At 36.6% G+C, this 14,164-nt stretch overlaps 1 protein-coding gene across 3 annotated transcripts in view; it reads right to left on the reverse strand.

Moving 5' to 3' along the window:
• Positions 1-9,578: 9,578 nt before the first annotated feature.
• The window catches only part of VAV3 (vav guanine nucleotide exchange factor 3), a 158,572-nt gene continuing 153,986 nt past the window's right edge, over positions 9,579-14,164 (reverse strand). For all 3 annotated transcript variants that reach the window (XM_071750979.1, XM_071750978.1, XM_071750977.1), the window contains 2 exons: positions 13,783-13,934; positions 9,579-12,095 (listed from right to left, as the gene is read on the reverse strand). In XM_071750979.1, coding sequence (XP_071607080.1) covers positions 12,054-12,095; positions 13,783-13,934 — 194 coding nt within the window. In that variant the 3' untranslated portion in view covers positions 9,579-12,053. The remainder of the gene's footprint in view (positions 12,096-13,782; positions 13,935-14,164) is intronic.

The following is a 14,164-nucleotide window of genomic DNA, read 5'->3' on the forward strand; positions in this document are numbered from 1 at the left end:
AGTAAAGGAGGACAATCACTCCCTTGACCTGCAGGACACACTTGCTTTGATGCAGCCCAGCATAAGCTTGGCTTTCTGGGCTGCAAGTGGATATTGCCAGCTCCTGTTGAGCTTTCCATCAGCCAAGACCCCCAAGACTTTTTCCTCAGAACTGCTCTCAAACCATTCTCTGCCAATCTTGTGTTTGTGCTTCAGATTGCACCAATCCAGGTGCAGGACCTTGAACTTGGCCTTGTTGAACTTCATGGGCCCACTTCTCAAGCCTGTCAAGGTCCCTCTGGACTGCATCCCGTCCCTCCAGCGTCTCAGTCACACCACATAGCTTGGTGTCATCGACAAACTTGCTGAGGTTGTGCTCAACCTCATGTCACTGACAAAGTGACACTGTGTGTACGTGTCACTGACAAAGATGTTAAACAGCACCAGTTCCAATACTAACCCCTGAGGAATGCCACTCATCATTGATCTCCACTTGGACATTTGAGCTGGTGACCACAACTTACTGAGTGTGACCATCCAGCCAATTCTTTATCTGCCAAGTGACCCATCTGCCAAGACCATGTCTCTCCAGTTTAGAGACAAGGATGTCATATATATCAGCACGCCTCAAAGGAAGCGAGCTAAACAAAGTCACATAACACTAAACCAATCTCTTGGTCAGGCAAGAAACTTTCCAAGTTTGTCAATACAAATAACTGAAAAGAACAAGTGCTTTTCAATAGCACCTTATAGGAAGACTAGTGCAGGAGAAATAAGACAAGAAGAAAATACAATAAATTTTATACACATGATCAAATAACATTCAGGCAGCTTTCTTCTATACTGTTCTTCCTGCAGCTCCTAGGAATTCTTATGCAGAATTCTAAAAACATGGAAACCCATATCTAGCTATTAGTGACTACTAACAAGCAAGCACTCCAGGAAGCAGGATCAAAAGATTTTTGCCACTGAAAAAATAAGTCTCGACCATTTCTGCCCATACTAGAAGAAGAAAACACAGTCAGTGGAAGCAGAATCCTTGCCACAGTTATTACCCTGGAGACTTTACAACTTTTTCTAAGATCCTTAAGATCTCAAAATCCCAGAGTACTTACAGATCATTTCCGCAATACCCGTGAATTAAAAATTTACAGCAATATTTATTGGGGCTTTAAAAGTATCATCTTGTCTCAGACTATAGGAGTTAACTACAGTATCATGAAGTAATTCTGAATCCATTTAAGTCAACAAATTTCTCAAGAATGTAAATCTACATGTGCACGAGTTTCATAATTCTGTTCACTTGGTTACAGGGTAATATTTCTGTGAATCCACCGACAGCTCCTCAGTACTGGTAAACTGCCTGGTTTCCATTTTATTATATTTGGGTTGAGGTGTAAGCTTAGCTTAAACTTCCAGACTTGGTTACATGATGTTGGTTGTCCATCCGTTATTGTTATAAAAGTAGATAAATGGAAGGTTGTTTATTTTTAATCCATACCAATAACATACTTGGATTAAATTAGTTTCTCAGTCTCAAGAATTCAAGAACAGAGAGACAGAGCAGTCTTCTCAACTAAATGGACTTTTTTGCCCTTTGGGTAGATTGTGCCTAAATCCAAGAAATGTGGGAATACTTGGCTTTCTTCTGCATTTACAGTTGAAATCAGAAACCCCAAGCAAGTAATACTAAACAGGAAAAGGCAGTCACAACTAATGCTCCTCAAACTTTTTGCAGAAGATTCTTCATCCTAGACATTTTTGTCAACAAGTATCAGGCATCCAAATTCCAAAAAGCTGTTCTGAAAGCATTTCCTTTAATTGATGACAGAGCCAAATAAAAGCAGTAAATCCTGATTTTTGGCCTATTTTAATTCTGACATGCCTGGATTACTGTAGCTTTTAGGCTCAGGATTAGGAATGCTTAGCTCCCACTGAAGTAATTGAAGTTGAGGCTTCTGTGCAACTTTGGGTTTTTGGTTTATGTATTTAAATTCAGCTTTCATTCACGTTATACAGGAACTCTGACATCTTCATCCCTATGCACTAAACATCAGTTTGTTTGAAATGTAGCTGGAATATAATTTTCTGGATTTTTTTTTTTTTTTTTTTTTTGTGATTGCCAGACAACTATGACTTATTCAAAGACAAGTTCTCAGACACCATCATTGCTGAAACTTATGCAGCTGAATAATTCTCAAGAATGCACATCTTGACTGACCCACATGGCTTCAGTATGCAGTCTGTGTCCTTTTAACAACTGAAGGTCTGCACTGACAACTCACCTTTATCAGTTCTGGTTGAGTTTGAGATGCTTTTGAGGTTTTTAGCACTATTCTACATCTCTTAATGGTCTGTGCTTCAGGCTTTTTTTCATTTTAAAAGAAAATATGAATCTAGTGTTATGCTAAATGTGTACAGAATTCTGATCCTGAAAGCAAACAAAATATTTAAAGGAAGTTTCAGTTTAGTTTTTCTCCTGGTTACAGTAAACAATGTGTTGCACAACCACAGTAGTTCACTTAAATAGAAGAACTGCACAAAATATGTTGAAGAAAATATAAAATGTCTGGAAAGTTTCTTTACCTGACAAGTAACAAGTTAACAACTTTTACTGTTGTTAAAAGAGTGTTATGTACTCTTAAAACTTTCTCCCAGACTTGCAAGAAACTAAACCCAGTGTCCTATGAAGTCCTATGTAAGAAAATGCCACAATTGAGTAAGTGATCTAGTGATTCTACTCTGGGTTTTGTTCTTGTCAAAACTTTCAGTACAGAACATTAAAACTTTTCCAAAGAAATGAAAATTACAGTATCTACAAGAGATGCTCACTTCCTAAGAAACAATAGACAAGCACAAAAGAAAGCCACAAATGAGATTAAAAAGGTTTATTATTTCAACAAAATAGTCACCAGAAACCTCAATATAAAAACTGATTTTTGTTCTGGAAAACAGAACAAAAAAAATAAATATTTGTATACTCCTTCTAAGTATACTGGTTGTACCAATGAAATACCCTATTTTCCCCCCAGTTTCTTCTCATAAAAGCAGCAAGATTTTAAATACTGGCAAACCACACAGACCACAAAGAATATTCTCTGTGCACATCAGACTGCATATTATTAAATGCAATATTACCCAGATAGCTGTTACTCCAGTGTCTAGATAATACAGATTTTAGAATTTATTCAAAAAAATCAATACACTGATACAATTTTGCTAACTCTTTGGAGGGAGGAGCCACACAAGGACCTATCACTATTGGCTCCAAAGTCAGTAGCCACAAGAGGTTCAACCACCCTGTCAAAGCTCAGGCTGAGCTGCAGTGACCCATGGATATGCTCCAACCATGAGTCACAGTTAACACCTTGTGAATTTTGAACATGGTGTTGTTTTGTGAGCGGAGTCAAGCCAAACTCCAGTGACACAGAGAAGAACAAAAAGAATCACATCACATGTCAGTTGTTCTCCAGGCCTATTCTGTTATGTCACAGGGTAATTATTGACTCTTTGTGCAGCACCACGTTATACAGTCTATTGATTATTACTTAATGTCACTACACTACTAAATGGTTTGATTAATTCTACCAGTAATTAGAACTGTTCAGGCAGAGACATTCAAATAAAACTTTTTCCTTTACAGTGCACTCCTGATTAAAAGCCAGAATGAGAAGACCAAGGTCTATTAGACTTACTGCCTAGATGCATTTTAGTCTCCAGCTGTTTTCTGTGCTTGTTGATTTATTTCATTTATAACTGTACAAAATACTCATGACAATCCAAAAGTTGAGACTAAACACAGGTGTGCAAGACAAATCATTGCCGTCTCTTTATACACATTTGGAGATGTGTACAGAAAGAGAGAAAAGCAAATTCATCTCTCACATCTTTCATTTTCTACTGGTTTGAAATCAATCTGAAAGACACAGTACCAGAGCTGCCTTCCTTGTTAGCCTTCCCTGAAATCAGTGCATAGTTAGGAAAAAACTGGTTTTTGAAAACACTGCAATATGTTGCAGAAACAGTATTTTCTATCAAAAACAAACTTATAAAATGTAACAATGCTGTTTAGCTCACACTTCCTAACATAAACCAGCTAACCAGTTCCTAAGTCTGTGGTTTTACACCATTTTTACTCTACTGTGAGCTAAATTTCAGTCAATTGCATCTCCTGTTTTAATTCACTAATGTTCAATGTGGGCCTACAGGAAAGCTGGGGAGGGGCTTTTCACCAGAGAAGGTAGTGACAGGACAAGAGTAACGGTTTTAAACTGAAAGAGGAAAGATTTAGTTAGATATTAGGAAAGAATTCTTCACCATGAGAGCAGTAAGATAGTGGAATAGGTTGCCTAGAGAGGTTGTTGATGCCCCCAATGTGGAGTAGTTGAAGGCCAGGTTGGATGAGGCCCTGAGCAACCTGATCTAGTTGGAGGTGTCCCTGCCCATGCAGAGGGGTTGGATCTCAATGACCTTTAAGGTCCCTTCCACATTCTGTGATTCAAACTCTGCATATTTATCAATCTGCTAGCTCTATGTTGAAGTTTCAAATTATTACCTTTCATAGATGTTTTTCTCTCTATGATGGTGCAAGGTTTCAATGGGATTTTGGTAAATACCAGGAGCTGACTGGTGTCATCGCTCAGCTAAAAAGCAACTACAGGAAGGTAGTACAGCAGGAGCTCCAAAAGATCAAGTCGTACGTGCTTTGAGCATCTTTAACTATATATAAACTATCCCTGATATACTTTTAGATAACTGTGTATCTTAAGAACTTCCTGTACTTGAGATTCCAACAATCCTCCCATGCAATTTTGCATCTAGATAGCTTAATATTCACAAAACTACCCTGAAGTTTTTTATACCTAAATCTCCTTGCTCTCATTCAAGCTTGTTTTTTTCTAATACTACTCACATTGACTTTGGACAACAGTTCAGCCTCTTTAGTTACATAAAACTTTCACCTATTTGGACACTATTGCCACTTACCCTGTTCTATAACTCAATTGAATCAAGTCCAATTTCTTCACACATACCTGTTAGTCTCTTCAGGAATATCTTAAAGGAGACGATATCTAATACAACATTTAGTGCTCAAAGCTGGACAAAATACTTCAACTGAAGCCATACCAAAAATTATTGCTACACATTGTATAGATGATGTTCCAAATACTATACACCAAGACAGTATTTACCTTCTACACAGTAAACTCCTGTTAACTTAACGTTCTGTCCACGATTCACTTTTATTTCCCCTCCTCAGACCTTTAATGCAGTACTGCTGCTAAACCAGAAGTGGCCCGGCCTTGAAATTCTTTCCACCTGAAAATATAATTTCACAGATATTCTTATGCAACTGCATCCTCTCTTCTAAATTACCAGTATTTATCAGTACGCAGGTGAGTTAGAACCCTATCCTCCAGCCTACTCACAGTCCATGCTTGTACGGTATTACCTGAAAATATTTTCAATATTCTAGAAAAAAAAAAGTAGTGCTTGTCAATAATTTGTTTTGGGGGAAGGTAAGATGTGGAATGCCCCTAAGTGTGTAAACCAACTCCCTATAGATGGATTAAGACCTGAGAGATTTGCAAGTGAACAAAGTGCAAGCAGTGAATCATTGCTTTTGGAAGAATGTTTTTTCTAAAGCTGTGCAGCTCTTTTGGGTAGCAGGCAAAAGAAGTAATGTGATCACAAGTATTTCCCGTAGAACTCTTTTGTATCCTTATGTGTTTATTAGCATTCACTAGAAAATATAAAATAACAAGGTTTTTGTGCATCTGGTTTTACAGTATACGTCTGAGGAGTTGGATTCTGGTGACAGGAAGACTCCCAGGTTCAGGCAAAAAACAGAAGGGGGGAAAAAAAAAAAAAAAAAAAATTCCCCCAAAGCACAATACAAAATTGCAAAGACTTAAAAGCTGTGTCTAGGTTGTGTTTAGATTTCTGGGGCTTGGTTTTCCAAAACTTAATATCCAGAAAAAGTCACACTGGCATACTGATTTGGAGAGCAATCTACCTTTCAATTTTCTAATACCTGTCTTTACCCGATCCAGTGAGATACACTTAAATTGCTACGCAATTGTAAAGCCAATAAATCTTTCTTTTATAATAAAATATGGATAGAAAACCTGCTAATAGATCCTCAACTTGGAATTGTTATTGTGAATAGAGCAGTTGAGATACCAGGTAACATAAGTCCCACCTTGCCCTACCCTCAACAATAAAAATCAATATTACCAAAATAAAAATCAGGCATAATTGCTTTTGGGTTTTTTTTTTGTTTGTTTTTTGTTTTTTTTGTTTTTTTGTTTTTTTTTGGTTGGTTGTTTTTTTTCCCCCCCTCTCCATGCTAATATTCCCGATTACTTACATACTCACACAAAACTTATATCTATTTGAGAGAGTAAAACTGGCCTACTAATTCCTCTGAGGTAAACATTTCCCTCCCTCACATTAAAGCAAAAACTTTTTTATGCCATCCTTATCATTCTATCTCCCTAACAAGTAGGGAGGCAAAGGACAAAACGCTCCCAGGCCTCTGCGTTCACACCATATTTAACTCCCAGACCTTCCTGAGATACCAACTGTAAATCTATAAATAGTATGTGACGGGAATAGGAAGGCAAAAAAAAACCTCAGGATTAAAAAAAAAATTAATAAATAAATAAAATCAATCTGGGACAAGAGGTAGGAAAGGTGTTTGCATGACACCCATCAATTTTAGTAGGGTGGGGCCTCCTGGCCCATTCCACATTATTAATAGCTTGCAAGCTATAGGGACACTGTAAAATTACCAAAGAAAAAGGTTCCTTCAAGTATACATATTTCTGTTAGTCTAAGTTAGCACGAGTAAGAATTCTAATCTTAGGAGCAATACTGCATCTCTCTGAGGAAATCTTTTAATTGCTTTGGGAAAAAATACAACTAAATGAAGACAGGTTTATAGAGTTATCTGGTATTTCTGGGACCAAGTCCAAGGGCCTTTGATCCCTTTATCGCATTAGCAAAATTTTCACACATGGAAGCATTAGAGAATTTCTGTTTCCAATCCAGTGCTCTCAATAGACATTTAATATTTTTGGAAAATCATTCAGAAAAGTTATCAGAGACCAGGGGTTGTTTCTAACACATATAGTATATGGTATCAACTTTTTACTTCTTGCTTTCTCATCTTTTCTATTTCTGTTCTTCGTAAAGCCACAATTCATTAATATAAACACACAGCTCTGAAAAAAGCAAACCAGCCTGGTGGCAAAAAGTCACCTCTGAACCTGTCACTTGTTGTATTCATGTTTACTTAAGGCCAGGTTGCAAAATTTTAAAAATTAACTCACGTATTTTCTGAAAAGCACATTACCAGGTAAAAACTGTAACCCAGAAAAAGTCACCAATAACTCACACATTTCAGGAGGCATATAAAATAAAATCTAACTTCATACTCACACAAGCAGGAGAGATCCTTATAACGAATGGGCAAGAATACACAACAGCAGATCAGGAATTATAAAACTAAATTAGAAACCCAAACTACATTTGCTATAAAACCAAACAGCTCTTTATTCTTGAAAAGGAAGTTGCTAAAATAATGCAATAAATCACACTTTTGTGGACAGTTTCTGATGCATAATCCTGTCCACATTTCTAGTAGCTTGTTACATCTGCACCATACACTTTAGCATTTTGTGGAAAAATGTATCTCATATTAACATCTTATTTCACAGCTTTATGAAGTTAAAATTACTCAAAACTACCCTTCCACAAAGTGGACATCTAGGCAAGAGATAATTTCCGTGGCACATTTCAGAAAGAGCTAAGGGAATGTAGTAACTTTTTTCCTGTAAATGAACACATTCCAAGATGCAAAGCTGTGTGTCAATGATTGCTGAACATTGTTGCATAGCATCCAGGCCTTCTGCTTTTCTTATTCTGTGCTCTCTCCCTTTGAGAATGGAAGTTGGGAGGGAATCACAATCAGGCTGATGACCCAAACTAACCTCTAAAGAGATACTCCATGTCCTACATCATCATACCCAGCAGTAAAACGGAGAGGAGGGAGTTCTTCCTTTGTCACTCAAATGAAACAGTGCTCTCTGAACAGAGGAATTTCAGACAGAACAGTTATGTAAGGCTCTTAGCTGCCTGGTTCATAGTAAAGAGACACGAGTTAATTTAGTGTCAATACTAGTTGGTGAAACTGTATGACAGTGCTAGTATCTAAATTACATCTGCTGTTGCAGCTCTGTTTCCAAAGTGTTAGCAATATTGATCGTGAAATAGAAGCAAAACATTTTTGCACTAAGCATGAAAGTCAATAAGACAAAACCTGAATCTGAGCTATTTTGTATAAAAAAGCCTCACTTTTTCTAGACAGTACCCCTATCTCACCTTTAAGAACTGCAAAAGTGGTAAAAATCAACTTTTTCTTTCCCCTCATGGAGCATCTAGAGTTTGCCTGTGATGCCAAGGAGAAAGGTGTTTTGGGTGGCAGAATTTTCATTGTTCAACTTAAGATTTTTTTTCAAGCAGAGATGTTTAAATAAGCTTCCAAGCCTTCCAACTGGAAAGATTATTCAGAACAGTTACACGTGGTTCTTATGCCCTAATTAGAGTGTTGTCTGAATTTCTCACCCATTAGAGGATATACATTTATTCTTGCATATAAGAGGAAGGAGAATGTCTGTGTGTGGTTTTGTTAAGAACAGAACTTAACTGAAAAAGACTTTTGCATCTCATGTTAGGTGTGACAGTTACATGATTTGGTTGTGGGTGACAGGAAAATTATGCCTTACATCTACTGAGATGTGTAAATGCCTCATTAAGTTTAATAATTACCTGTTAGAAAGGCCAGTTTCACAAGAAAATCTCTGCTACTGAAAAACAGAATGGACAGAAGGAGGCAACACTGCAATTGAAACATCACTGACCTTATGGAACTAATTCACATATTCATAAACACATTAATAATTTGTTAAATTGTAAAAAAAATGCATGAATAAGTTACACCATGAAAAGGTTATCAAGTAGCCCATGAAATTAGATACAGACTATATGTTCAGATTTGAGTTCAAGTCAACCTGAATTTGTATGTTACTTCACATATGAGAGGGAGAAAGCAGAAGGTGGAAGAGCAAGGGGACTGCTATAAAACATTGTACATAAAAGGAAACTTTTAAAGAACAATTTCTTTTCAATCAAAAGCCTACAAGTGTAATCTTTGACAGACAAAACCAATAGCAAATTACTGATTCCACAATGCTTGCGACAGATGGGAAGAAAAAAAAAAAAAAAAAAAAAAAAAAAACAGAAAAAAACCCCAAATCCACAACCAAAACAAAAAACGCCACCAACTTCCTGGATATGAAAAAGGCAAATTATACAAAATATAAAATGCTCTCAAGGAAAGCTATACTACCCCATTTAAACTGACAGCTCAGATTTACAGCTATGCAAGGATTATATACATCCAGGAAACCAAAAGAGAGTATTATCCACTTATGCTCACAGTGAGAAGAGGGTTGGAAAAATGAAGCACAACCTTCACACTAGCCAACTACACATTTTTAAATATATGATTAAAACAAAAAGTTCACAACAAAAAGTTCATAACCAAAAAGTTATTATATTTAACATATTTACAAAATGGTACAAGTTAAAGTACTATAACACCAGTTATTACATAACAACAAAAACTCCATACAGCATAAGCAGCACATGAAAGAGATACTCCAGAATATTTAGGAAGTCTTTGGTACTCAAAATACAGTTTAAAATGCAGCATTAACTCAATCAATACAGGGCATTAAACACAGATAATTACATGAGGATTTATGCCACAAAATTAAGTTTAGCTATGGCTTTCATTCTTCCCAAAGAGTGACTACTAGACTCGGGAATTGCTTAAAAGCTTAACAGGAGCTTTAGGTTGGAGAGACTACTGAAAACTATTCTAAAACCAAGCTGTTGAAAATGAGCAATGCATTTCTCAACTCATATTGAATTAATTTTTCAGAATTACATGACAGCAAAGCACTAACAACTCCATGGGCCTACAGCCTATTCCTTTACCCCTTGAGCAGGCAAAACTGTGAAAGAATCAACTTTGTCTACTTAAGGAATACAGGATCAAGCTCACAACAGACAATAAAACCACATGGCAAAACATGATCAAAGACAATATGCCCTAGCCTACACTGCTGTACACATCATTTACAAAATATGTTTTATGCATAATCTACATATTTACAAATGCTCTCAATTGTTCCATCAAGTAATGTACTCAACACAATCACAGTTTACACAATTTTGAGGTAAAACCTTGAAAAGCTAGAGCATCAGCGGAGCTTCCCTGCAAAGCTGAGCCTTACCAGTGGATAATTTCTAATTAGAAGGTCCTCTTTTTCACCTTGTCATACAGCAGTGTGTGCTGGGTGTAGCAGATGGCTGCAGAGACAACAGGGATTATTATACATCCTCTGTGCTGTACCTGATTCTTCCTGATGGCCAGAAGTAGGCCAGAAAAAAGTAAAGAGCACTGGGGACAGTCAAAAAGAATCTGAAATATATACCAGCAGATTCTGGATATTATGTTGCTTATTGAGTGGGGAAAACTGTGGTGTAAAATCACACAGTGCCTATGCACACTAATTCCAAGATGCCTATGTGAAAGAGGACAGGAAAAGAAAAAGAGAATGTGGGAGAAGAGGAATTAACTTTCTTGATAGGTCAACACTACCCTAGAAAGAAGATGCATTTAAGAGCTTTATTTTCATAGAAGTTTTTAAGCCAGGTTAGACACTACCTAACTATTCAAAACTGCATATCTGAAAACATGACTCACATTTAGTTCAAGCTTTTAACTACAGTACTTCTGATCCTCCATAAATATATTATAACATTGCCTTACCAGGAGGTATACACCACTTTACAATGCCTGATGTTTCAAGCCAGCTAATCTAGAGATATTTTTCCTTGGGGATGTTCATAACACTGCAGCAAGATCACTCCCTCATTGAGCTGCTGTTACCTTTTGAAGGAACAAGAAAGGAAAGGGCACAAGCAAGTCTGCAAGTTCCCTTTGTATTACAAGAGCACAAAAGGTGATGGAAACTCCTGTCTAACCAGGAAAATGCAGCTTACAGTTGGAAGTATCAAAGTTCATCTGAATCAATCAAGAGGTTAAGAGAAACAGTTCTGTTCTTGAAAAGCAATATCATCTTGCATTAGTATATTGTCCTAGAGAATATAGCTCTACAATATTTATTTAATGTTAATGCTTGAAAATGTTAAAACTCATCTCCCATCATGACAATCCTCTGTTGCACTTCTATGGTCAGCTGCTTAAATAAAAACCCCACAAAAAAAGACTTGGAATGACCAAATAGGTTTTCCAGCAATTCCATTTCGGGGATGATTTTCAAAGCAGTATCACATCACTGCCCCTTTCTAAAATGTTGTCTTTAAATAAATTTTAGAGGACTTACACAGGACCTCAAATTAGTCAGTTAACTAATTATACATGTATGAATGCTACTCACATTTACTATTCATGTTTCCTTCAGAATGCTTTTGTGAGTGTAAACTGTTTGTAAAGTGATAAGCAAAGTTGTTTGATGTTTCAAGACAAGTCCACTGACTATGCCCACTGGAATGACTCTGTTTTCTGCATGCAGCAATGAGGAATAATAAACCTTCGTCTCCTTGGACCATTAACAATGTCAGCAAGAAGAAGACAGACTTATTAAATATTCAGCCATAGCTAGTATTCATGGTGTAATACAGGGTGAAATGAAAAGGAACTCAAAGAATTTTTTTTTCACAGATCTTCTGCAACGGTGAGTGTGGGACTTTGTACTCATCTCCAGTGATGGCAAACTGGCAGGTTGTTTCTTGCACAGCTCTGGGCAAGGTGATAATCTGTCAGCACAAACTTCGGTATAAATCCAAACATTAAGACTGGAAGGTTCAGACAAGACAAAATGCTGCTGTTTAAATACTTAACAAGACCAATAACACTTTGAAGATATTAAATTTTTTAAATCCCTGAAACTGCTGGTCAGCAGAGGAAAGTTTTTAATTCATTCATCCTCTTCAACGTAAGTTGAGGGAAACCAGCCCACCTAAAAACAGAGAAAGCAGAATAAAACAATACATGAGATGCACAGTTTTTTTTTTTAATGGTTGAACTAGGCAAACCAAGGATGAGTATGTAGTAAATACAATAACAACATCATAAATATAAACCTGATTGACTTGCCATTTAGAGCAAATACCCTAAATAAAAGAATAATTTGCAGATCTGACAGTTTGGAAACTGAATGCCATTGCCCTACCCCACCCCTACCCCCCAGTTCCCACCCCCAAAAAAACCCAAACAACCTTTTGCCCAAATTGGAAGTCTAAGCGTTCAGAAAACCATCTAGAAATGCCAAAGCCAGCAGTAATTTTACTACAGGCAAGATGCTGTTATATTTTAATGAGCAGTCAGATGTTTAACAGCTTTCAGTCACATCCAGGGAAGCCTCTAACAAAGGAAACAGTGACTGATTTGTTGTATTACGTAGAGTTAAATTCGATTGCCAGCAACAGGAGTTTTAAGTAAGACAGAACTGGAAGCCAGTGCCTGGTATTTTACACTTCATAAATTATAATGTTACCTCAATTCTGAAATTAATGATGCGTCAAATAAGGATTATATAAGACATACAGGGAAGCAATGTCATATCTTTCTTAATGTGTTAGCTATTCACTTTAGATTTTTCACTCAGACTTCTTTATAACTAAGTCAATTTAACAGCCATGAAAGATCTCAAAACCAAACCTCATGCATGATTGGAAGTGTTAATTGCTTATATTTTGGTTTAGATTGCCTTGCCAAAACTTGTCCAGAGGTGAGCTTACGATCTGAAGTTCAGCTTGCCAAAGCTATCAAAAAGAATGCTTGTGTATAACAGGGCATCTTTTAGGATGTGGGCAGCTTGACTGGAACAAAATGCTCTTAACATGTAAAATATATTTAAGGATGATTTCTATTTCTCCTGCTTCCCTATTTCTTTCTTGTATGATACACCATTTTACTTTAAGATCATAACCAGGTTCATAGAACATAAAAAATTAGTTTTCCGAATTGCATGAAGTGGTAAATTTGGACTTCTATTTCAACCATATTTGCAACTTTCATTTCCAGCTTCCCACCAATCTACTGTCTTCCACCTCGCATTCAATAACCCTGTGTTAAAGAGCAGTGTATTGACACTGAAACAATTCAGCCTTTATAGTTCAAAACTGAAATTCCACTTCCATGGAAGTCTCAGTGACTTTGTAAAAATCCCTGCTAAATGTGACACTTCATACAAGCCACATTTTCAGACAGCAGAGAAGCAGCCTTCTACAAATAAGGTGGCTGATTTCATTGCATTATAGTCTGGCAGAAGAATGTGGAAATCACTGTGTTGAACGTTTTAAACAGGAACCTGAGCTTTTCACCCCAAAGACATGCATGCAATACAGTTCAGGAAAGTTCAGCTATAGCTGTTACTAAATCTTTGTTATTTTTTAACCATAAATTCTTGCCCAAATATCCAGCCCAGTAGGTTACATTAAGTAACAAATTAATTTACATGCTGGGAAAGCTTCCTGGCAGAAGTTCTGCCTGGTTCTTACGAAACAGAGATGAGAACATGTGATCCCTTGAGAATTTAAATATACAAAAAAGGTTAATGATATAGGAATGCATATTTTTTTTTTTACAAATTCACTGACAACAAAGGCAAAAATGAGTCAGAGAGAAAAAATAAACAACCTTACCCTTCCATTTACTTCACCTCTCCACCAGCCATTCACACTCATCTTCGTATAAATTTTTACAACATCCCCTTTCAATAAGGACAGTTCTCTCATGTCTCTTGCACAGAAGTCATACCTGGCTATGGCAATGCCTATCACCTTGGGGCTTAGCACTGAAATAAAGCAGATGGTGAGTTATCAGGGTTTTTTAATTCTAGACTGCTAGAGTAATCTAAATATCAGTACTGTAAAATACAAAATAATGACTGCACAACACACAACAGCATTAATTTTGTGCAAATATGAAAGCATCTACAAAGATCAAGAAGGTTTAAACATAAGTGAATCGTGTCATGGGTAATGTTAATAATTCTTTTTAGTTTAAAAAAAATTAAAAAAGATG

This window comes from Heliangelus exortis, chromosome 8 (assembly GCF_036169615.1).
Source record: "Heliangelus exortis chromosome 8, bHelExo1.hap1, whole genome shotgun sequence".
In the NCBI taxonomy this organism is placed as follows: domain Eukaryota; kingdom Metazoa; phylum Chordata; class Aves; order Apodiformes; family Trochilidae; genus Heliangelus; species Heliangelus exortis.